The sequence below is a fragment of the Phoxinus phoxinus genome (genome assembly GCF_949152265.1).
Source record: "Phoxinus phoxinus genome assembly, chromosome: 16".
In the NCBI taxonomy this organism is placed as follows: domain Eukaryota; kingdom Metazoa; phylum Chordata; class Actinopteri; order Cypriniformes; family Leuciscidae; genus Phoxinus; species Phoxinus phoxinus.
In genome coordinates, this window is record NC_136891.1 from 3,105,470 (window position 1) to 3,132,558 (window position 27,089).

The window sequence follows — 27,089 nt, forward strand, 5'->3', positions numbered from 1 at the left end:
GATGAAGTTGACGATCGCCATCTCCGTGAGAACGCGCTTAGAGAGAAATGCACATAAATAAGCCTAATAATGGATTACATAATCAGAGAGTAGCCTTTTTCTTTTTTCGTTTTGAATTATTTCGTTTAAAGACATTTCAAGCTTTGTGTATTTGATGTATTTGTCATGTCTGTGTGAGGCATACACTGAGATTCGTTAAGTTAGGATGTGCTCTAGTTCACGTGCAAGTGAGCACGCGGGCGCCTCCGTTATATTTGTTTCGTCAGCCTATTCATTAAATACAGGCAATTGGTTGATGAAAAATTTATTAAAATTAAGATACAATTTATACAAAACGAAATTCACTTTAAAGAAAGGCTTTCTATAACAACTTCAACGGTCAAAATCATGTCTGACCCGCTCCATGTCTCATATTGCGCATCCTATCTCGGTCGTGCTGTTCACTTTTCATAAATCAACATAAATGGAAAAAAAAATAACATTATAATATTTTAACAAATATGAAACGCGCTTTTTTTAATGGCTACAACAGTATAGTAGGCATACATATCCTACTCTCTATTTGTACAAATTTCTGCACATTAATTTAATTCAGAATTTTGCACACACAAGTTAAAAGGCATTTGTTCAAATCAAGTTCACGGATAATTGTGCGTGCATTTATTAGCCTAATCATTATGATACTAAAATCCTAACAAATAGGCTATGCTATGTACAAAAAATCAGATGAGTTCTCTCGAAAAATCTCTCGTTCACGTTCATTCTTCATTGTATTAAAAGTGATTCGTTCAGCGTTCGGGGAAAATATGAACGCGTTCAGTGAACACGTTCATGCACAACACTGCCAATGATGCACACACGACGCGCAGAATGACGCGCAACAGTAGTGGCCAGACAGCGCGCCGGAATGGAATTCTCTTTCGCACTTGAATGAACAATATTGGGTCGATATTGATATTGGGCCGATATTGGGTCGGTTCATGTTCACATCGTAAACGAACCGTACCAGAGTTCGTTTGGAACCGTACCGAGACCACCTCTTCAGCTGGGTCTCGGTTCGATTGTTTGGTCCGCACCAGAGTTCGATTGCTGTATTCACACCTGCCCAAAAGGTCCGCACCAAGGGGGGAAACGAACTAGAGTTCGATTCAATCGAACCAAACAAGGCAGGTGTGAATACACCCTTAATGTAAAAAATAAGTTCTTACTTTTTCTGTTGATTTTGTGGATGAAATGTGACCTATAAACATATTCCTGACATCCTCAGTGAGATTCACTCCAGTGTGAGTTTGAGGACAGAGAAAGTGGCAAAGGCGGCAAGAGAATATAAAAAAAAAAAAATAATATTTTTTTTTTTAAATCATTTGCTTCTGCTGATCTGAGTCGTTTCAAAGGCTCTTGAAGTCCACGTGAGATCCTTATGCAATTTATACAAACCTCAGTCAGGTCAGAATAAAAGTTACATCCATCCGGCGCTCCTCGGCATGCGAGTTCATCCGTCCGCGTGATTATGAATCTCTATAAGCTCAGCAGCTTGTCTGCCTCGGGGTAAGTGGGATACTTCACCGTCTCCACCTTCTCCTTCACTTTATAGGACGGGTAGAGGCCGGTGCGTCCCAGTTTGCGGTTGACCCCTTTGGAGTATCCGTCCCAGTGGTTGCCGGCCACTCCGATGACGTCTCCGGGCTCCAGCGGGATGTCCTCCGGCGTGCGGGCCTGGTGTGGGTAGACGGCCATTTGATTGTGTGCGTTCTGTCCACCGAAGTAGTAGATGTCGTCCAACGAGCGGAAGAAAGCGGAGGCGTCCGGGTGAAGAGTCTGCATGATCTCGTACGCCACACGGCACACCTGACACACGCACAACAACAAAGGTGGAAACGTGTTGGTCGGGAAAAACAACAATGGTGTTTATTAACCCTTAAAAAGAACATTTTTGGAGCATTTGACTCGCCGGTACTTTTCTTTGTTCTTCTAACTCACTATAGCAGTCAGCATCAAGTGCCATATACCATGTTAAACAGGAGAACTTGAAGTTTTCATCTAGCTCATTTAAATTTCCAATTTTACATTCATTTTGTCTTGGAATGGATTAATTTACCAGATTTAAGAAGAACGGTAGCACATTTTTAGTGTTTTTTTTTTTTTACTCAACTCAAACAAGTTTGGATTTTTTCCTTTAGAAAGTTTTACTTTGATATTCTAGATATCCAGATGAAATTTTGACTACATGTAACAATCCCTAAGCAAGTTATAGCCATTTATTGCAACATTATTATAAATATGGTGTGTTTTTCAATTTACTGACAATGTAGGTGTGTCCAAAAAAGTTCAGGAAGTAAAATAAGGGACTGTTCGTTATTTATTTATGGGGCCACCGGAGGAGTTTTGAGATCTATAGTCAAAAAAGACTTGACCCTCCCTTCGCCAGCAATACATTTTTCTATGACCCTCCAAAATGATTGTGAAAAAGGCATGACCCTCCCCGATCATTTATTGATTACTTCTGTACTGGTTTGCGCTTGGCAAAGATGTTCAGATATATCTATGCCTAGACCTACACCAAACGTTCATTAAAAGACTCCTGCACACCCGCATTTTTCAAACTGGCGCAGCGCTGACTCGCGATAGGTAGAAACTGCATGATTTGATTTGTTAAACATGAGGATTATCCGACTGGCATCGCCGCTCACTCTAACATTAACCTAGATAATTGTTCGCTGTTCTTAGGCGCATAACCAAGTGTGTGTGCGGAGTGTGTAGCGCGCACTGCATGACATGGAGGCGCCGATGCGATTTGCATTTTCCTATCAACAGTGGAAACAACTTAAAATACTCTATTTCTGGCCATACAGAAAAGAATAATGCATCAGTCGCAATACTTTTATTTGTGTAAACTCACAATAACAAGAAAACGTTTTGCTTTTGTAAAATAAAATAAAACAATCAGGGCGCGCTTTCATAGTCTCCGTGAACTGTAGCGCGTCAAAAAAAAAAAAAAAAAAAAGCAGAAACATATCGTAGGCTATATAGCATAGCCTACTAGCCTCAAATATATGAAAATATCTATATAAAGCTTGATATGTCCACTTTTAAACGAAAAAAATCAAATCGAAAGCAAATATAATTTGATTATGTAGGCTAATCCGTATGAAAGATGCATTTCTCTTAAAGGCGCACTTTACAGCGGAGATGTATGGAGACATGTTTGCAGCGGACACTGATTTAGAAAAAAAAGAGTTTATTAATAAACAATTAAAATGCATCGTTATTTTTAAATACATATTTATTCATTAGCCTGCTTTTGCGTCAAGATTATACATGCGCTTGAGCGCAGAATGGGCTATATCCCTCCATGCAGTATTTAAGCAGAAATTAACGTGCGACTACTCAAATATTTAGTATATGGCAACAATACATTTACTATATTTGACATTATTTAATTAGTAAGTATCCAGCTCTTTACATGACATTTTTTGAGTTAACAATTAGGCTAGTTAATGAACTAATAAAATAATAGAACAAGTTAAAGATGCTAACTATAATTCTATTTAACATGACTTGTTCCACCACGCAAATGACTGTTTTTAAGGTGATAATCTGTTTTCACATCTTCACATTTGAAGATTTACTGTATCTTGAAGATTGTTGTATTGTGTTGTATCTTCTGTTATAAAGATTGACATTTCGTTAATTAAAAAAATGAGCACATAAAAAGACCAGGTATAAATGCCCTCCGAAACGCATTCGAGACGGATTTGAAGGTCTGGGCCACATTCCCGACAAAACTGAACAAGTGTAAATGCATCTGGTTGTGGAAACCACATATGTAAATTGTACTCCTCCCAAAAAATGCAATAAAATAAAAATAACCCTGAGAGCGTGTTATAGACTATATGTCATGTTATAGCCAGACATGACGACGCTACTGCAACACGCATCACTGCAGATGAGCCAACGTGCAAACTATTTGAAGAATTGAAGATAGGATTTAAAATCCGTTTTGCAAAAACGCATTTATGCGACCACACCAGGTGTAAATGGAATCGTTTTGATAAATCAGATAGCTATCCGATCTGAGAAAACGCATGAAGTGGCCAGGTGTAAACAGCCTCAATGTAGCACGCGTCATTTGTGTTTGTTTTCAGACATGATAGCCTAACAGTCGATTTTTTACTTGTGCTTATGCGATATCACAATTTTTGATCGTGGATGATGTAATATCTCCACGATCTGCTTTTGAAGAAATATGGTAGCCTATCGTGCTACAGCGCACATTCTATCAACTGCAGTTCTGGCACCTCAGTCCCAAACTCGACGTAGGCTACATATCACATGCAGCGGTAGAGTTACACTCACAGGACACTGCTTGTGATTCGCAATCACAAACGTTTATTATTTGCTCGTGGTAAACATTTCATTGGCGTTCTGTTCTTTTTCTGAGCGCGTGCGCACTGTCACACAGCGCCAAACTGGACTTGACCTTTCCATCTTTCGCGTCTGATTTTTGTTGGGTCAGACCCATCTGCTAGCTATGGGGTGACCGAGACAGAGAGCTACATGGAAAAATATGCACAAAACAAGCCACTTTGAAACTTTGTTGTTTTCATGAATACAAAAGTTGGGTGACCCTCCCCCTAGACTAAAAAAAGTTGGATGACCCTCCCCTCAACAAAGAATAAAAAGGCATGACCCTCCCCTATTTTCCTCCGGTGGCCCATTCCATAAATAGCCTACTGAACGGTCCCTAAATAGAAAACATTGTAATAGAACACTGATGCAAAAGTGACATACACACACACATATATATATATATAAACCAATCTGGGCATGAGGATGGGACTAAGCATCAACAATCATTCCCGTTTGGCTCAGAGAAACAAACGCATGGGTTTCTGTGACGAATCAATGCTGATCAAAACCTGATGACGCGATCGCATTCACTACGGAGCCTCTGAATGTCCAAGCGCGATTTACCCGATACCACGCAAATCTCATGTTTACGGGACTTTTTAAAGCATACAGATTGGATTAGTGGTTCAAAAGTTATTAAACATTTAAGAACAATAGTTATTTTTAGCCGCCGGCGGCTGTATAGCTCTTTAAGGGTTAAAGGGATGGTTCGGAGTAATTTTAACCTAGGGTCCTTTGCACCGTGACCTCGAGACAAACACACACACCCCAGAAGCTTTTTTCCCTTGGTCGAACATTATTAAAGTTCAAGCTTATTTACAGATATCAGCCGAATGGCTTAGTGCGGGCGCTGATGGATCCGAATGTTATATTTTTTAAATTACTCCACTAATAATGCCCGGGATGGCACCAAACTTCTACAGTAGTACACATCGGTTCTGTGCTCATAAAACAAGGCATTGTAAAGTTCGTAAGTACTTCCGGAGTTTATTTAAATAACACTTGCCATCAGGGCTTATGCTAACGCTAACCCAGACCTCAACGTCACTTCTGTGATTTGTGTGAGACACCATATCTACATTTCAAAAGTTACATGTTATGTGAACGCAGTGACCTCAATACTTAGAGGTAGATAATACACAATGACGGTAACATTTGATGGATCGTTTTTGTGTTTGAATGTGTCATTTTGAGTAGAAAATTAACTCTAAATGTCATTAAATGGCTTAGTTACTAATCCTAACAACAAAAGCAATGATAAACCAGTGTAAATACAGCTGGAAAACAGTGAAATATCAACCTAATTAATTATTCAAGGCCCAGTGCATGATGGGAACACCAGTATCAGAAAAGTTGAGTAATTTCACTTAATTTTATAACGTTGATATTTACGCTTTTTTAAATTCTTGCCTGAACTAACTTTTTCATGTAATTTTTTTTTTTCCCTGTAGTATTTACTTCACTATAAAATAATTTTTATCGGCATGGTGTATGTACCTGTGAGGAGAAGGTGCAAACCAGGAAGTCAGTCTGGGACAGGAAGTGGATGTCCAGGATGACGCCTCTGAGGGAGTTCTCTGTGTAGCGGTTGTGTAAACTCGCTGACCAAGAGATGGAGTTGTCACTGATGAACTCATAGTCGGCGTACCTGAAAAACACATTCAAAAATATAAAAAATACAACTCAATATTAGATGAGGCCAATTTAAGATGTGACCATGAACTTTAAAGGGTTCTGATACACTAAACAATATTTTAACAACATCGTGAAGACAATGTTAGCATCTGTAATTTTAAATATAGGAGAAAAATGTTAAAGTTTTTTTCCCCGCAAATATACACGTTTTCATCATATAACTAATAAAATGTAACAATTGTGATTATACATTTTCGTTTATATATGGTTACAAATAAAATAAATAAATTCCAAACAAATACATTATGAATAAATAAATTATAAACTTACATGTTCAAACTGGAAGATGAAAATAGTGCATAATACATTTAGAATATTGATGAATCATCAAATATATACATTTTCATTATATAACTATATATAAAATGTAAAAATTGTAATTATAAATTTTTATTTATATATGGTTACAAATAAAATTAAATGCATTATAAACAAATAAATGAATCATAACCTATGAATACATTAAAATTTAAAGTAATTTATAAAGTGAAATATAAAGTAAATTATAGCTCTCACAGGAAATGTGTGTATTTGTATAATGTAATGTGAACTTATAAATGTAAAATGTAATATATGTGACCCTGGACCACAAAACCAGTCACATGGGTCACATTTTTTAAATTTAGATTTATATATAATCTGAAAACTGAATAAATAAGCTTTCCATTGATGTGTGGTTTGTTAGGATAAAGTTGTGCATTTATGTTCACGATTGTGCTGCATTCACTCACAAAAATACATGTTTTATATATTTACTGTAGGAAATTTACTTCATGGAACATGATCTTTACTTAATATCCTAATGATTTTTGGCATAAAAGAAAAATTATAATTTTGACCCATACAATGTATAGTTGGCTATTGCCACAGATATACCCGTGCATGTATATATTTCTTCATTTTGCTGCATGAATGATGAACTGCAGTGTTTATATGTAGAAACCTAAGATGCTTTTAACTCAGTGAGAGCAAAGTGTTGTCTGTCTCTCTCTCTGCACATCTGTCAAAATCCCGTTCCGGACTCATAACTCACTTGGTTTTTGCTTCCTGTAACAGCGAGGGGTCGTCGGTGGCCAAATACACTCGTTTCTTATCCACGTGTCCCCGTTGAGCCATGTACTGGAACTGTTCCTCCACATGGACCATGTACTCCTCGATGGGGTGAAACGCGGCCTCCGTCCCGACTTTATCCGTGCGTCTGACGTGGACACTGGAAGACACACACACGCTTGAGTTTATACCATACACACTGGATTTATGTCTAGAAACAATTGGGGCTATCCCTTCATTTGTCGTCTGAGAGGTTTGTAGTTTGTAGTGGCCATGTCGAATGTTGTAGTGGCTAATCTGAATTTTGAACAACAGAATGATGTAATGATGATCCTATTTTTACCTGTAGCTTAAATAGTACACTCGAAAAAATGCTGGGTTGTTTTAACCCAATTTTGGGTCAAATATGGACAAACCCAAACGTTGGATCAAAAATGCAATTAAAAAATGTAACCCAATGGCTGGGTTTGTCCCTTTTACAGTCTATGGTTTGTCGATATTTTACCCAAAATTGGGTTAAAACAACCCAGCATTTTAGTGTAGAGAAAGGCACTAGCAACGCCAAGGTCACTGCTTTGATTCCCAGGGAAAACAAGACCTGATCAAATGTGTACCTTGAATGCAATGCAAGTCACTTTGGATAAAAGCATCTGCCAAATGCATAAATGTCAAAAGCTACTGTCTGTTTGAGCTACTGAGTGTTAACCATGAAAACATGTAAATTAATGTCATTTCTAATGATCTATATCACATATCATGCAATGCAACCAAAGCAACACAGCAAAAAATGATGAACATCCTCAGTATTTCAGTCTTGTTTTCTAGTACATATACATCTAAACATTCTGAAATCAAAATGCATTTACTTGCGAAGCAAAATTACTTAAGATATTACTTATTTTTTATCCAAAAAAATGATCAAAATCAAGTGAGGTTTTTGCTTAAAACAAGAAGAAAAAACTGCCAGTGGAGTCCAGAAAAAATCCCTTAAAATTAAGACTTTAATTGTACTTTTTTTTCTAGTTTGAGCTTAAAGTCACATCATTTTGATAATTTTTTTTCAGGAATCAAGACTTAAGATAATAAGTCACTGTGAAACTCAAGTACAGTGAAGCTTTGTACCAAAAAACAAGACAAAAATACTGAGGAAGAACATAATTTTTGCAGTGAACCTTCTCCTTTGCATGTTCATTTATAACTAACATATCCAGTTACTTCATATTAGCAAATCAATTCAAGTCAATGAGAATTCATCTTTATATATAATTTGCCAGGTAAGTCTGAAAGTCTGATCATTTATCAGTGAAAATAAGTACTAGCACAGCATCAACAAACGCATGATTTGAAGAACGACACTATGCTTTACATAATTTTAATAATAAAAAATTGCATTCAAATTAAACTGACAGACTGACAGGAACAGGAATCAAGAACTTAGCATGTACCAAACACATTAGTATTTGTCTATCTCTCTCGTTTCATCTGATCTCTATGCTTCATTGTAGATTTACTTTATTATATTATGGGTTATTATATTTCACAGCGCTGTCATGAGAGAATGATGCTTCCTATGGGGCCGCAATCATTCAGTTCTCAGTTACTCTCATTAATTTCATCATGATTGTGAGTCATGTTCATTGTCATTATCGGGTGTCATCATCTTTATCTCGCAGTGTTTTATCAGCGTAACACCCATCCAGACGCGTCTGCCACGGGCACAGATAACACACACACGCACAGCACACACACACACACACACACACACACACACACACACACACACACACGCACATACTGTATTAGGTTCAATTTTTTTTTTTTTTTTTTTTTCAATATGTATCTGTAATAACTATTTATTTATAGCATTTACACTCTTATGTTTTATATAGATCTGTGAAACAAATGTTAGAAGGAATATGTGTTTGTGTGTGTGAGAGAGAGAAAGTGAGAGAGAGAGTGTGTGTGTGTGTGTATATATACTGTATGTATATATAAATAATAAATAATAAAATAATAAATAATGATATTACAGATACATATTGATGAAAAAATAGATAAAAATAAAAATAATTGAACCTAACACTGTGTGTTTATGTATATACACAAATACACACGCACACACGTACGCACCCACGCACACACACACACACACTTTTACATTTGTTTCACAGATCTATGTAAAACATAAAAGTGTAAATGCTATAAATAAATAATGATATTACAGATACATATTGATGAAAAAAGAAATACAAATAATTGAACCTTTTATTGAGTGTGTTTATATATATACATATATAATATATATATATATATATATATATATATACACTCTAAAAAATGCTGGGTTGTTTCAACCCAATTTTGGGTAAAATATGGACCCACACACACACCCACCCACACACCCCACCCACACACACACACCCACCCACACACACACCCACACACACACACACACACACACACACACACACACACACACACACACACACACACAAATAAGTGTGAGAAGACAAATAAAATGATTATCTGATAGTCTGAGAGAAGATGAGAGATATACCCACCCAATAATAGGGTGTTTAAAGCCCAGCTTGACGCAGGTTTCTCGGATCTCCTTCTCCAGCCAGGCCTGAGGACGGACCAGGTACTTGACGAACTGAGACACCCACCAGACGGACGGGTCACCGTGCAGACGCTGCAGTCGGGGAGCAAGGTCTTCTGGGATAGCGAGCGGAAGGTACGGGGGTCTGGGGTGAAGACTGTCCACAATCGGCAGCTCCACCACCTGGACGTCCCGGTCATGAGCCTCACCTGGACACAGACACAGTACATCAGCATTTTAAAGTTAAGAGTCGGCATGAAACGGAAGTTGCGGTGGTCCTTTCTTCCCTGTTGTGATGTATATACACGACACGTGAAACATGAAATGACTCCTCTAAGTCCAGATCTTAAACTCATTGTGATGTGCTGGAGGAGACTTTACAGAGAGCTGGACTCTTGCATTGACAACACAAGATCTGGACCAAAAACTGATGCAGCTCTCGATGGAAATAAATGTTGTGATGTTAAGAGGTGCATCAGTTTTTGGTCCAGATCTTGTGTTGTCAATGCAAGAGTCCAGCTCTCTGTAAAGTCTCCTCCAGCACATCACACACACTTTCACTGAGTTTAAGATCTGGACTCAGCGGAGCCGATTCATGTGTGCAAAATATATTCTCTCTCACAACCATTCTTTCACAATCTGAGTCTGATGAATCTTGACATATGAATCCTGGAATACGGTCATGATGTTCTTCATACATGGTTGTTTAAGAAATGAAAAGCTACACACTTCATCAGTTAGGGTTAGAAGAACTGTTGCCAAACATATAACACGCTAGAAACATAATAATCACTGCAATAATGATCCAATCATAGACTCAAGCATTTGCATATTTAAATCCAAACTTTTTTTTTGGCCGGGCAGTGTATATTATACACTATATTGCTATGGGAGAATGATAAACTGAAAGCTCGCACAGCTCTGAGATTTTAAGAGGAAGTTCGTAGGCAGTTGGTGAGCATAGAGTCCATTCAATAATGCAACACTTTGGCTTTATTCCAAACCTTTTCTAATGTCAGTGAGCTTCAGGCATCCTAACCCACACAAATACAGACGCTGGCAGACCATTTTATCCAAAGCGACTTGCATTGGACTGAAGTTGTGCATTTTCTCAGTTCATGCCGTCTAGGGCCTCTAACTCGGGGCTTACTTTTGACTTAACTCTTTCCCAACCATTGACGGAAATTTCCGGCTATCCGTGTTTTCACCGTTTTACGGTAGGGGTCGCTATTATACATCTTCTGAAAGATCACTGAATCTCCTGATCAAAACACAGGCACATAAGAAGCAGAAACAAGCAATAGCAGATGTAAGCAGATGCACAATAACGCAATTATCAACATTAAACATCAAAACTGCCTAATACTGAATGAAATGTCGACCCACGAGCTACAGAACTGTGAAGCTTTGAGTTGTTGATGGACTCGATCTGTGTTTTGATCACCGTTCTGAATCTGATCTGGTTGTAGTCTTAGACAAAAACAGGATTTTCTCAGCTTTTTGCTCAAAAGTTAATGCATTAAGCTAGAATAAAACCTTTTTTTTGTTTTTTTGTTTTGTTTAAAAACAGAGTTTTTTTCTTTTGATGTATTGCATATTCAGATATTCATTCTACAAAATATTTTGCGGGTTCATGAGACTATTAAAATGATCACAAATGCTGGCGTTGGCTGACAACTTTTTTCAGAAATGCAGGCGGGGAAAGAGTTAAACATGATTATTACACGGCTCTGTGGAATACTTGATTCTGATTGGTCAATCGCACCATCCAGCGGTGTATTATTCCCAGATAACAACCACTGAAAACAGAAACACAGGCTCATCCGGGTCAGCAGTGCTAATGCTAATGCTAATGCTATACGCTTGCTAGAAACGTTTTTTCTTCGTGGAAGTTTTGCATTTGGTGAGCTAATAAAATACCGGTACTTTAAAAAAATCAGTTGAATCAATATTTTGTGTACAGTTATTTAATTATGCCATCTAGTATCGTGGACTCACGCTCTCTTGTTTCATACAAGCGCAGCGGCGGCCATTTTGTGACTATTGTTTTGTACTCGTTGGATTATGAGATACAAACAGGTACGATTTTAAAACGGTTTAATCAATATCTCTAATCCTCATAATTAGATATGTGGCAAAATGCTGTGTTATAAGTGATATGAATGACTGTATACCGTATCGTCTAGTTTGAACTTGCCGCTGCAACGGCTCTCTCCGCAGAAGCTTTGCGTTTAAAGACCTAATAAAATATTTAGACTCAGATCAATATTTCGTGTCTAATTATTTACTTACGTGGCAAGTAGCCGTGTAATAAGCGGGATAATGTACATCCAGCGGGTCGTTCTCTGAGAATAAACCCCCGACAGGGTGATGAGGACCCCGAAGCGATGTTATCTCTTACATAAACTTTACAAAATGATGGTGTGTTCCTCAAATAAATATAACATCTGACCCGAGAACTCTTGGAAAACCGCACACAAATCATATGAACCACTTTTATGCGACCTTTATGGTCATTTTTGGTCAAGTCTGTCCGCATCTACTTTCATTTTATAGAAAATAAAATTTTGAAACAACATCGTCACTTTGCTAGCTGGGTGAAACAATAGATGCTGGGATTTTTAATTGGATGGAGCCTTTTTTCCTATCAAACCTTTGTTGAATAAAATACTGAGCTAATCACAATGCATTCCGGGATTGCAGAAACATGCAACGCTGCCAAAATGGCCAAAACAAAGCATTTATCTGCCTACTGCATTGCCAATGATGCTTTCAAGGTAGAAGCTCAATAGAATTTGAAAGAGAGCCGCGGCATTAGCATCAAGTAGCTCAACCTGGCACTGCTCACTCAACCCATCTATCATGATTTCAAGATGCATGCAAATGTTTCATACAAACACAACAAACCATCTTTTAAAGCACAGCCGCTTCACAATGCATCTAGCGGAGGTAAAAACAAAGAAAACATCCAATTTGCATGAGAAATCTCATGTTTTTTTTAACAAGAGCGCAGCAGCCACACCTGAAGACAATCGCTCAGTCCTATCAGCATCTGTCTGCATCTGCACCTGTGTGCTCCAAACAACACAACACTGCTCTAAATCAGGGAAATACAGCCCAAAGCATGCTTTTGTGCTCCGTTCTTCTGCCGTGTTCATTAGCCAATAACTGTAGGCTGTTTATGGTGGACAAATGTAGGAGCATTTTGAGCATTGTTTCTGTTTTATAGTCTAGCATAGCTTGAGTTTACCGCATTTCAGTGGATTTTCCTCAGCTAACCGTAAAGAATAAACGCTCGACCTGTCACAGGTTTTCATAAATGTTTGATGCAGATGTCTCCTGTAGCGTTTAACTGCATTAAAGCGTTGCATGGTTTATGTGGTTGTCGTGCAGATGCAAAGTCACCCCTGAGAAATAAAGACTGATTAGATTTAATGGTGCAGTTTGTGTTAGACGGGGCAAAGGAAGGACAAGAGCGCGAGAGGACGGCGGAGGGAGGAAACCAGAGAGACTTTGATCTGAAGAAATATTCCCAAAGTGTTCTGGAGGCGAGTTTCTTCAAAAGTCGCCAAGGTGACCCGTTTCAGTGCTCCTGCGCACACACACACACACACACACTTGTTCTCCCTCGTGCTGGAGTGACTGGCGCTGGTCTCGGGGCAGAAGTCTGGACACGTCAGATTAAGCAGGTCACTTACCCGGAGTCCTTTCACAAACACCCTCCAGAGGAACAGAGAGAGACAAAGACACACAGGCCAGAAGAAAGAGCCAGAGAGGCAGGAGCTGTGCTTGTTTATTCGCTAGATAAATAGTTGTTAAAGGGACAGCTCATAAAATTAAAAATCATTTACTCACCCTAGCCTGGAACATGTTGCTCTTTTCAATTCAATGAACGTGAAGGGACAGACGCTGTCAAGCTCCAAAAATACATATACATTATAAAGAGGACCTAATATGCTCTTTCACAAAGTCTTGATTTTGTTTTTGGGCAATACTAGAAAAGGTTTTCATGCTTAAAACATAATATTCTCCATATTCTCCATTTTTTGCAGCTCCTCTCTTCCTAGTCTGTCAGTAACGCTCTGTTTACTTCCTGTCTCTATGAAGCCCCTCCTTCTGAAAAGCACACTGTGCTCTGATTGGTCGGCTGGATCAGTGTGTTGTGATTGGTCAAGCGCTTCGAGTGTGTTTGGGAAATGTCCCGCCCTTTACCATAACCGCAAGTTTAACACACTACTAACTAACTCAACTAGGCCCGCCCCTTTATTCTGCATATTAATTATTTAAATGAGGAATATTGTGACGTGTTTGTTCCCGGAAGAAACTCAAGACTACAATGGAGGCGTTTCAGGAGTTCAGAAACACTGACACTGATATAGAGAAGAACTCCCGCTGGAGGGACTTGTGCTCAAACTGCAACATTACACACTAGAGAAAGATGAACATGAAAAAAAATAAACATAATAGTACCGATAGCAAAATACTTTAATAGTAGTCAATATGCCTCAGAGTCAGAATATTTGTTTTCTATAGTCTTCTCAAGCCACATGATAGCTTTGTGTGCGAAACAGACCCAAAACATATTATTCAGCACAACTTTTATTTGTGGTTGGACACACATGAACCCTATAAACCCTGCTGTTATCATATTTAATATGCACATTTCTAAGGCCTCAAAATGATCAAAACTTTGCTGAGAAACCCGTGGCACACGATCTACTACATGCCTTCTGTCGTCTGATATATTTATCTAGAATAATTGTACAAACGTCCACCTTCAGCTTCAGACGTGTCTTTTTGCGGTGTAAAATCTTCACTCATTTTTATGAAGTAAACGTTAGAATAATTATATTGTTAGTAATACTTCAAAACGCACATTTACTGGACTGAAGTAATGGTTTGGTTTATAAAAATCATGTTAAAATATGATCAATCCATCAGGCTTTTGAGGAACATTTATTTGTTCATCTCTCAATCATAATTATATATTAAAAACACAGAGCTACTAAGCATTTAAATATCTCCTTGCGCAATTTATTAGCATTTACATGCATTATATGCAAGTAGTCTGCTAAACTGTTATAAAGATCTCATTGATTTACATTACAAGCATTACAAGTATTACTTTTTGGACCTATAAAAAACATATAAATTACATATGTTTGCATTTAAAAAAATTTGAATATTATTTCATATGTTTGGCTTTATGGGTTAGAAATATGTTCCTCACATAAATGTAACAAAAGTGGACAGTTTTTATGCTTTTATTCTGTCTGCGTTCACTTTCAATTGACAGAAATTCTGTTTTTTCTGAATATTCTGTTAAACATTTAAGTTTAGAAAGACACGAGGTGAGTAAATGATGACGCCATGTTGTTTGTGTGAACTTCCTTGTTTCACGTGCTATACTGTCACACCGTTATTAGAGGAATGAAATCGTTCTGATCAGCCTAAAGAACTCGAACTGAGTTTAGAAACACACAAACCGAAGCAGAACACGTTGGATGGAAACAGCGGCTTTGTTTTAATAGTTTGTCAAAAAACAAGTTACAGCGGGTCTGCTAATTATGACCGTTAGCTGAACACGGCTTTGACGTTCCCGACCACAAACCGACTGACAACTAGCTCATTAAAACTCTCCCTAACAATTACACAACAACAACAGCGGCCCGCCGGCTGCTTTACGGCCTTTCCATGAGCAAGTGCACATGTGATCCGAGTGTGCTTGAAATTTTAATTAGGTAAAGCATGAAATATTTAAGAAAAAAACTCCCAAGCCATTCCCAGGCTCGTGTAAAAGCACTCGCAGCTCTTTCTCTGGCTTTTTTCACGCGGCTGGAATGGGTTTTGACAAGAATCCTCAGATAATCTATTCCCTCAACAGATCCTCGGCTGTAATAATTAGGACACAAAGCGGAGAGGAAATTTTCACATGTCCTCATTACACTTAAATATCGGTCTTGTACTAGAGCTTCACACTTTGTCTGTTTGGCATTAGGGGCATTAGAGAAGTGGACTCACGACACACACGTTTTACAGTAGAAAATGTTGCCGCACAAGTTCTTGTTAAATACGACCTGATGGGCTCAGCACATTTATATATAGCACATTTCATATGCTTGATTTAAACTGCAAGCATCACCAGAGCTGTGTTGGTGGGTCTCATCTTCAACCCCAGACCTCATGTTGTGTTGAAGCAAGTAGTTGGTGGTATTGTGTATCTATATTTGTGTTCTACTTATTGAAGTAGAGTCTCTTTTGATCACACTCTATAGGTGCGTTTTAATTACAGATTTGCGCAAAAGTTTTGCGCTTTTTTCTAAATGTCGACAAAAAACTTTTGTTTTTGTCGACTAAAACTTATTTTTTCCCTCTCGCAATAAGTCATTTAAAAAATCATGGCAACGGCTGTTGGTAGGTTTATATATATATCCCAGTCACCGCACTGGCCATTATTATTAATGGAAGGAGACGTGTGTGTGTTATCCAAGTAATAATGGCGAGTAAAGACTCTTATACTTGTGAATGTTTCTGTGTTTCTCACTCATTTCTGCTTATCTTGATTGTGGCATTTCTTTGAGGTTTAGAATCCAGTATTCTTGTAATTCTTTTGTCTTTTATGAGTTTAATAAAGAACTCTGTCTCGTCTTCTGTCCAAACACACCGTGTCCTCTACGTCAGGTGAATGTAAATGTGCAAAAACGTTTTCCATTGCAGTTTTGCGAAATATTTATTTTTCGAATTGCCTGAAAAACCTCATCATGCGAGCGTAAAAACTTTTTTTGCGAAATTTACGTGTTTCCATTGGGCGTATTTTCAATTCGCAATTTGAAGTGGAATGAAGACGCGGCTGATTGAGACTAAAAAGGCAGAAGTGAGTGTTAACTTCTTAACTCATCTGGTTTTCTCTTGGTTTACTTGAAGTTTGCTAGTTAATCATTTCTTTCTTTATTTGTGGGGTTAGTAAGGTGGGTGCCATTTATTTTGAACTTGACTTTTTCTCCTGTTTATGTTAGCAAGGGAGTTATTTTGCTGTACTCTTTTCTCTGTTTTCTTTTCTTTTAGTTTACAGGTGAAACTCGAAACATTAGAATATGGTGCAAAAGTTCATTTATTTCAATAATTAAACTTAAAAGGTGAAACTAATATATTATATAGACTCATTACATGCAAAGTGAGATATTTCAAGCCTTTATTTGTTAGAATTTTGATGATTATGGCTTACAGCTTATGAAAACCCCAAATTCAAAATTAGAATATTGTGAAGTTTTTCATAAGTTGTAAGCCATAATCATCAAAATGATTACTTTGCATGTAATAAGTCTATATAATATATTAGTTTCACCTTTTAAGTTGAATTACTGAAATAAATGAACTTTTGCACGATATTCTAATTATTCGAGTTTCACCTGTAAATGTCACAATGGGGAAGACAAGACTATGGTAACTTGGGTTTCATGCTGACTTTAATAAAGAGATCTGCTGTTTCCAGCTCTCACCTGACCAGTGTCCCGTCGTGGCTCCGGACCGATCCGTACAGGTGTCGCTGACGGGAAGGAAGGCCGCCTCCCATCCTTTGGGAGCGTAGCGCCAGTTGTGTGACTCGAGGATCAGGACTCTCTGTGTGCCGTACGCGATCATGAAGCAGTAAACCACGTGATGGAGCTGACAGCCGTATCCACAGCCCTTGTTGATGTTACAGACCAGCTTACGGGCTTTACTGCAGTCCTGCGGGTTCTGATCGACACACCACAGATGCAATTACACTGACTGCATTTTAGATTAAAGGACTTTTGGCAATATACAAACTTAAAAAGTTTCAAAAGTATTCTTATTTTTTAATAGCAAGGTCACATTAATTACATACATAAATGACAGATTTTCAAACTAAATCTTTTGAACTTTGTTCATTAAAGAATCCTGTATCATTGTTTCCAGAAAAATATAAAGCAGCACAACAGTTTTTAACATTGATAATAATCATAAATGTTTCTTGAGCATCACATCATCATATTATACTGATTTCTGAAGGATCATGTGACACTGAAGACTGGAGCAATGATGCTGAAAATTCAGCTTTGATCACAGGAATAAATTACACTTTAACATATATTCACATAGGTCATTTAAATTGTAATAATATTTTACAATATTTATGTATTTTTATCATTTAAATCCAGCCTTGGTGAGCAGAAGAGAATTCTTTCAATACAATAAATAGTATAGATCCCAAACTTTTGAATGGTATAGTGTAAATAATAAATAAGTAAGAAAATAAAAAATAATCCACGAATAAAATTTGATGCTGAAGCTTCTTGCCCTGCTCGAAGGAGATTCCATATTAATTATAATTTTACAGCATTAACAAAACCTGAAGTTAAAGTATTGGGCAGGACTTATGGTTATCCTGATACACATTTGTAAAAGATGAACAGATTCTGTGTGTCCAGCAGGCGAATTTTTTATTTTCCCTCAGAAATGCTTTTTCAGTTTTATTGTGCCATTAGAGGAAATGAGTTACGATAATCAAATTGTCTGGCGGCCCTTTCACGTTGGTGGATTTTTTTTTTTTGAGTGAAGTCTATATAGATTTCACTCTTAATTCAAATTCAATACAGTTGGCACAGAGTTTGCAATGGCAGCAGATGAAGCACTCTCATTTTAAAGTGCTGTGTTAGCAGAACACACTTACACACATGTACTGTGCGGGTGTGTGATACAGAGATATATGGAAATCAGTGATCAGACAGTGTTTGGTATAAAGCATGGCACTGAATAATAACCAGATCATGCTGAGAGAAACAGACACCATGCTGGTTTGTGCTGGTCTGGACTGGCTTACCATCTAAACCAACATAACAAAACACTGCTCATTAGCAACTATATTATTATTATGTTAAAGCTGCTTTTTTGGGTTAGAAATGATCCAAAATAAAATTTTGAGCAAGTACATATCCAGCCAGTGTTCAAAACTCTCTGCTTGCCGTAGCTCGATTCAAAACGGTAAGCTTGTAATGTATTCCCCATAGTTGGTCAGAACAAAAGTGGATGTTAATTTTTCAGATTATATTTTCCGGTGAAAATTATTATGTTGCCTTCCAAAAAGTATAAACTGTGATTGTGAATGCCAGGATCCACACCGGCGCGGTGACTGACAGCCGCACGTTCTCCTCAAAACATTGGATTCATCCGCGCCGAGACACAACTCGCGTAAAGTTGATAATTCTGTGAATAAATGCAATTGCAGATTTCGAACAGAGATGGCGACAAAGAGGAAAACCTGCGGACTACAGCTTTAAATAAAGTGGGATCTTTAATGATTCCTTTAGACTGATTTGACAAACTAGTGCTTCTTTGCAGAAAACAAATAATGCATGATCGAGGCATCAGAGTCGAGAATCAAAAGATAAATCAATAAAAGACTGACTTCACTTGATCTTACACTTTGGTTTTCATTAGAGCCAGTTTGTAAAGAAAAATCACAATCTCGAACGGCATTAATATTTCCTTTTAGCAGTGCGATCAGAGCGAAGTCACAGATTTCAGGATAAAGGGAAAGAAGGGGAAAAAAGGAACAGGCCCGGAGAGGGATGGCGATACAGAGGGAATCATATCAGAAAAAATATATTTAATTAGTGTTGTTCGCCAAGACAAACATTATTATTATTTTTGCTCATACACAGGGTTAGTGATTTGGACAAACTTTAAGTATTCAACAAAAAAAAAAATGTTGTGCTCCAGGCAGGAATGATTCCTAAAATCAGAGACTGAAAATATTAGCTGAACAATTATTGTAAATCCTTGTAGCACAAATGCAGAGAAAAATAATTTGCGATTAAATTTTTTGGGCCCTTTGACCTACAATATTTTCTTTAATTACCCCCTGAGCTTTTAAATTAATATTAAAAATGTTATTATTATGTTTCAAATGCACATGTTTACACAATCTAAAAAATGCTGGGTTGTTTCAACCCAATTTTGGGTAAAATATGGACAAACCCAAATGTTGGGTTAAAAATGTAATGTAAAAATTTTACCCAACGGCTGGGTTTGTACATATTTTACCCAAAATTGGGTTGAAACAACCCAGCATTTTTTAGAGTGCAGTCCCTAATGTTGGTTAATGTTCTAATTACATGCAAGTAAACAAATGCAATGTTTTATCTTTGTTTTGTTTTATTTTGATTGTTTTTATTTTTAAAACTATTTTATTACATATTGATGATTTAATTATTCCACTAAGAAAAGTAAGTAAAAATAAGGGAGAATGTGCTGGGTTATTATGAAGGAATTTTCATTAATGCTTTAAATTACGCATTGCATTGTGTTATGTTTTAGGGTTCATGAAAATGTCCGTAAACTTAACAGATAGTTTTCTATGGTATTAATATTTATTAATATTAATATTCTATGGTATTAACACACTAATGGCTCACTCACTACTGCCTACATAGACAGCTGCCTTCTAAGGGAGCAAATAACTGAAATGCACCCTCATAAACAACTGATTTGGAGCACTCAATAAAGGCGTTACATAACTGTGTGTTATTTTACCATCACTGAGATACTATTATAGTTTTTTTTATAGTTGTAATTTTTTTATTTCCATTTTATTAGTTTTAGTACATCATGAAAATGAAGAATGCAGCTTTGTCAACTGCTGAAATAAAGGGCCCTATGATCCGGTGCAATGCAGCGCCAGACGCGACCCGAGTGTTTTCTGCTAGTTTCAGCCCGACGCAGTTATCATTTTCACGTCACGTCGTTGTTTAAAAACTTATGAAATCATATTAAAAATATCGATATGTCAGCTTTTCCCATGGTATCGATGTACCACGTAGTGTAACAGCGCAGCGCTTCTGGGTTGTACGTCAGAACGGAGGCTCACTATTGGCCGACGCTGGTCATGTGTGTGATGCTGGGCTGACGTACAACACAGAAGCGCTGCGCTGTGAACCAAAGTCTTACGGTGAACTATCCCTTAAAGGATAATTCCGGTATTTAACACCTTGAGTCTATATTGTAGTTTGTTTTGGATGAACAAGAGTGGTGGACAACATAGTGAACTAACATCACTAATCACTCGGTGAGTTGCACAGTTTTGAAAACTAATGTTAAAGGTTGTTTTAATGACATTTTCGGACATGCCCATTGACTCCAATGTTAAATGGGTCCATGGCCAATTCTATTATAGTCAAAAACTCGAGAGAGGAACCATTGTCAAAAAAATGTTGTCCACCTCTCTTGTTAATCCAAAACAAACTACAATATAGACTCAAGGTGTTAAATACCGGAATTATCCCTGAATGTCAAGCGCTGAGCGAGAGGAAGCGTGTACTGTACCTGCAGGAATGAGATCCGGTTCTGCACCAGACTGGAGAGATCTCTGGCCTCCTTCTCTCTCCATTCCCCCGCTCCGTCTGCCTGACTGAGGAGGTGCAGGTCTGTCATGATCGTCCTGACCGCAGAAACACACAGGAGAGTGTGTTAAACCTCCTTCTCTACCAGCTGACAACAGTGCTGCTCATATGTAATCTGATTACAATCTGATAACTTGTATTTACAATATGTGACCCTGGAACACAAAACCAGTCACATGGGTACATTTTCTGAAAATTGAGATGTATACATAATCTGAAAGCTGAATAAATAATCTTTCCATTGATGTATGGTTTGTTAGGATAGGACAATATTTGGCCGAGATACAACTATTGAAAATCTGGAATCTGAGGGAGCAAAAAAATGGAAACATTGAGAAAATCTCCTTTAAAGTTGTGCATTTATGTTCACGATTGTGCTGCACTCACTCACAAAAATACATGTTTTATATATTTACGGTAGGAAATTTACTAAATATCTTCATGGAACATGATCTTTACTTAATATCCTCATGATTTTTGGCATAAAAGAAAAATCTATAATTTTGACCCATATAATGTATTGTTGGCTATTGCCACAGATATACCCGTGCGGCTCCAGACTGGTTTTGTGATCCAGGGTCACATATTACATATTAAATGATATAATCATTTACATATTACATTAAATTATAATACAACTTATAATAATTGTATTAAAATACAATTACAACACATTAAAATGCACAAATTCAAGCCATTTTCTATTTATGCAAATTCCCAAATGTTTTTGCCAGTCACTTTATATAGAGAATGGATTTTCTTTCTCTCTTTTTTTTTATGGTACACGATTATTCAAATATTCTTAAATCAAGATATATGTACTTAAGGAGCAAAATTGCTTAAATATTAAGCATTATAAATTATGCAAGTTTAAGCTTAAAACAAGAAAAATATCAGTATCACTTTATTTCACACCATTATATATAATGCATTATAAAAGTATTTTTAATGCTTTGATTATGCTTCGTAATGCACCTTATAATGCATTGTATGACAGTTATAATACTATGCATCTATTTATCTTTCACCTTCAGAAAGTAGATAATGCATTACAGACAAAAACATAAAGCAGAAAATATAATGCATGACAACCAATTTCAGAACAAGGAAGCTTTTATAATGCATTTTAACTTTAATTACAATTGTTTATAAAAATGTATAACGTATATTATGAATATGCATTATACATGAAGGCTTTAAGTAAAGGGTTATCTAAAGGTCAGAAAAATCAACTTAACTCACAGGGAACACAGGTTTATTTTTCTGACCCCATTGGCAGGTACTTTTCTTAAGCAAAAGCTCACTTTATTTTGATACATTTTTCAAGTCATTTTTCTTCTCGAGTAATATCATCTTAATTTAAGAATGTTTAGATATTTGTACTAGAAAACAATACAGAAATACAGTGTTTTTTTTTTGCAGTGTAAAAACATGCATTGTACTGGGATGTAATTTGTCTTCAGTAACGGACTATAATGTGTAAATCTACCCAGCACTGTTGATTACTTTAGTACACATTTTGACCAGATCAGATCTCAATATTCTTAAACCGTCCTTCACGGTTGCATCAGGGTTTAAGGCATCATTCTGAAAAGAACTATGAAATCAAAATAATCCAGATGTGATTATTGCTCTAATAGGGCTGCAGTTACAGTCACACAATAAATCCACTGGCAGAGAGAGAAAGAGACCCGTCCTTCTGTTTAACCTTCGTCTTGATGCATTTACAGCATTTTAATGTGAACCGAGGAAAAGCACAGCGTGAACATTCAGCACAACATCTCCTTTTGTGTTCGACAGACGAAATAAAGTAATGATGATCATTTTTGGATGATCCATCCCTTTAAATCAAATAATTCCTCAAAAAGTGGGAGTTTAGACATGAATTGTGATCAACCAGTCATTTGCTAATTCAAACAGATGTGCATATGCTGAGTTTATGAGGAGTTTAATTATGACTTCATCAATGAGAGACTCCTCGGGGAGCCGTTCGCATTAAATGTGCATCGAGCACTTCTCTTTGTGGAAACACAGAAACAGGTGTGAATGTGCTGATTGACCGTCTCAGAGACGCCGGGATAATGAGATATTGACAGCGTCTCTCTCTGTAATTAGTCTAGCGGGTGATAACTCAAAATTAAGTGCTGCTATATTTCTATTGCGCCGCTATTAGTGTCTGGAGCCGTTTCATAACGGAGAAACTATCAATTCTTCATCATCCATCTCATCAAAAAACAATTCTGAATGTTATGAAACCCGTCGACAACACGCTCGACTCATATTTCACCCCAAAATCAGAAGAAAATTAGAAATAGATGAAAAATTATGTTTTGCTGAAAACCAATTTTAGGTTTAAGTGTTTTTTCTTTTACTTTTGCATTTTGACAATTAATATAAATAGTATAGTTTTTTTTGTGTTGAAACTGTGATATATCATTCAAAAGTTCCTAGGTAAGAAAGGTTTAAAAATAAAAATAAATTAACACTTTTATTCAGTGAGGATGCGTTCAATTGATCAAAAGTGACAGTAAAGACATTCATAATGATACAAAAGATTTCTATATCAAATAAATGCTGTTCTTTTGAACTTTCTATTCATCACAGAAGCAGCGCCTTAAGAAGTCAAGACTGTTTTCAACATTGTTTTCAAAATTAACAATCATAATTAATAAAGTGAGCACTATGATAATAATTAAGCAGCAATTAAGCATATTTCTGAAGGATCATGCGACACTGAAGACTGGAGTAATGATGTTGAAAATTCAGCTTCGCCATCACAGGTGTAAATTGTGTTTATTGTAATAATATTATTTCACAATATTACTGTTTTTACTGTATTTTTGATTGGTGAGCATAAAATACTTCGTTCAAAAACATTTAAAAATGTCACTCCAAACTTCTGATCGGTCAACTTTTTTGTAATTATTATTTTTCATAATGCTGATTCTCATCTCAATTAGTGCAAGCCGGTCATGTTTGAGTCTATTACAGTAAAAATAATAACATAATGTGTTTTTTAAGTAAAAACAATACAACAAACATGTCGTTAAAAAATACTTAAAATTTTCAATAACACTTTTTTCTCTTATTTTTTTGCATTACATTAAAAATAATTCAGAGACTAAAAAAACCAGGCCTTATATTCTTAATGCAAAATGTAATGTAATTTTGATTACGGGGCGAAACATGGTTTGAGAGATTCAACCTCTGAGAGTCACAAACGAGATTTCTTTAAGAAACAATTGAGAGCAAATTAAGTCTCCTATAGATTTCAGATGTAAAATGCATGTCATTTTTAATTCTCCTAAAGAATTAAAGTAATGAAGCCCCTTTTTGGGTGGAAGCAAAAACATGTTTTCATGTGTGTATCTTTAAATGCAAATGAGCTGTTTCTCCCCGCCCCCTTCCAGAAGTGGGCGGAGCCTTTACAGCTCATGCCTCAGATACTCCGGCAACAACAAACTAAATTAAAAATATCAGTTTTGTATCATCTGTAACGTGGTCATTGCAGTTCTTCGTCATCATTAAAGTTTATTATTTGCATGCATTGTATATCAGTTTAAACTTTTGATGTGTGGTTTTCTGAGCGCACACATCCAAAGCATTCCTGAATGAGAGACCCTGTGTAAGATTTATGGGGAATATAAGAGTGGATGGATTTTTAGCATAATAGGGTGGTTGTGCACACACACCGCGCTACACATAATTATGTTAAAAAACAATCTTAAAAGTGATTTTTGCACAATAGGTCCTCTATAAAGACGAAGCATGAGCACTAACAGAGCCGCGGTGGTAACAGCGCTATGCCTGACCTCTGTTGGTGACCCAGGTCCTGCAGGAGTGTGTCAGTGTGTTTCTGTCTGTCTGTCGGGCTGATGTGACTCAGCTTCTGGGTCTCGCTTCGAATAAAATACCACAGCTCTTTGACTCCATTCTCCACCTTCCTCCGCAACTCCTCCTGTTCTCGACCCGGACCAACTGAGAAAGAGAAGGAGAGATTCAAAAGTGCTCTAATTAAGGAATGAAGGTCTGAGAGGATGTGATATAATGTGAGGATAATCACAGCAGAAGAGCTAGCTGAAGACTGCAGGTGACTTAGCAGCTATTAATGCTGACATATGTGTTTTATATAAAAAGATGGCAGGTAGATTTGTAATAGTGAGTGAGTTTTGAGGTAAATTGCAAGAAAGGTTAGAATCGCTGTCGATCTCCCCTACAGATTTACACTGTCCTCTTTTTGATTCTGTTCTCATTCGTCTCTCGCTAAATCTTGGGCTCTTATGTAATACGTTCAGTTCAGTGCTTTTGGAGGAATCCCTCCTGGGTATAACGCCAGCGGGACGGGTGACCCCGAATGAAAGATGTGTCCCGATCCCCGGCGAGCTGCCCTGCTGTATTTGCTGACTACATAGGCAGCATCCTAAGGATATGAAACCTCAGACGTATCTGCTCAATAGTGCTCCTCACAGTAAACTAAGAAGCATAAAATAATAATAAATTGTATTTATTTGGCGCCTTTCTGGGCACTCAAGGTCGCCTATGAATCAAATCAAATAGCAATTTCAAATATTAGGTTCAATTATTTTTTTTTAATTTTTTTTTTTCATCAATATTTGTAGCATTTACACTTTTATGTTTTATATAGATCTGTGAAACAAATGTAAGAAGGAATATGTGTGTGTGGTATGTATGTGCACGCACACACACACACACACACACACACACACACACGTAATTTCAAATGTTCTATACACACAACAGAACAGAAAATATGACAACATGATATTTTGGTGGTACACAAGGACGTTCCCGCCCATCCTAAAATGTTCTCGCCTATGACATAATTGTGATTTTTGGGGCCCTGATTATGAGGACAATCATTTTACAATACACAAAATATGTAATTTCAGTGGATTACAGGGACATTAGTGTTTTACAGGCACATGACCACACACAACACACAAACGTGACAACACGGTGTATTACCAAGACTGAGGTGATTTAAGAGTACTGGATCTTAAACACAACACACAACTGCACTATCCAACATTATAATAAATCACACAGCAGCAACTCAAAGCATTTCTGCATGTAGATGATCAAGACGTTCTGCTGAAGCTCAAACTGAGCATCAGAATGAGGAAGAAAAGTGATTTACGGGACTTTTAAGGCCCTTGAACACCGGACGCGTAACAAAATAGCGAAAAGAAAAACCGAATAGTTTGCGTCAAAACCATTCAAATCAGCCAATACCAATTCAATTCAACATCCCCGCGCCGACAGCTGAGAAAACATGGATACTTCATCATCATCATCCAGTGAAGACGAGCTTATCATTTTCTTTAAAAGACAGAGAAGACGGTTTTGGGTGCACCCGATCTTAAAGAACAGAAGGGGAGTAGCTATGCTAATCTTGTACAGGAGCTAAAACTAGGGATCGCTGACACGAAACTGACGTTCCGAAGCTTTTCGAGATCCCGAAGCGCAGATGTTTTGAAACACTGATTCGAAGCGTGATTCAAAACACCCATGTCACGTGACTACGGCTAATTGAAGTTTCGTTGTGTTTCACAAGTGTTTCGACAGGTGGCATGGTCCGCCGAATCAGCGTTTGATTGACAGGGTCGGGAACAGACCACACAATCGCACATCTGTATAAAAGTGAAGTCAACGCAGCCATCTTGACCTCGTGGGATTTTGTGAGAGGATTTTTTCAAAGGCTGGAGAAATTATCTGTAAAAAAAGAAGTAGGCTAAGTCCTTCCACAGCAGAGAAATTAATATTTTTGAATAAAAATCTATAAAAAAGTGAGACATTGTGGCTTGATTTCTTATTAATATTAATTTTTCATGACCAAAATATCATTATGCACTGTGAGGAGTCTACAGGTTACAAGCTTAAAATATTAGAAAAAT

General features: G+C 37.1%; 1 protein-coding gene across 1 annotated transcript in view; it reads right to left on the reverse strand.

Moving 5' to 3' along the window:
* Positions 1 to 290: 290 nt before the first annotated feature.
* Positions 291 to 27,089, reverse strand: part of fut8b (fucosyltransferase 8b (alpha (1,6) fucosyltransferase)) — a 94,884-nt gene continuing 68,085 nt past the window's right edge. The window contains exons 4-10 of the mRNA XM_079639570.1: positions 24,987 to 25,152; positions 21,098 to 21,212; positions 17,254 to 17,491; positions 9,717 to 9,963; positions 7,139 to 7,315; positions 5,908 to 6,058; positions 291 to 1,848 (exon numbers count right to left, since the gene is read on the reverse strand). Of these exons, the coding sequence (XP_079495696.1) occupies positions 1,519 to 1,848; positions 5,908 to 6,058; positions 7,139 to 7,315; positions 9,717 to 9,963; positions 17,254 to 17,491; positions 21,098 to 21,212; positions 24,987 to 25,152 (1,424 nt within the window). The 3' untranslated portion in view covers positions 291 to 1,518. The remainder of the gene's footprint in view (positions 1,849 to 5,907; positions 6,059 to 7,138; positions 7,316 to 9,716; positions 9,964 to 17,253; positions 17,492 to 21,097; positions 21,213 to 24,986; positions 25,153 to 27,089) is intronic.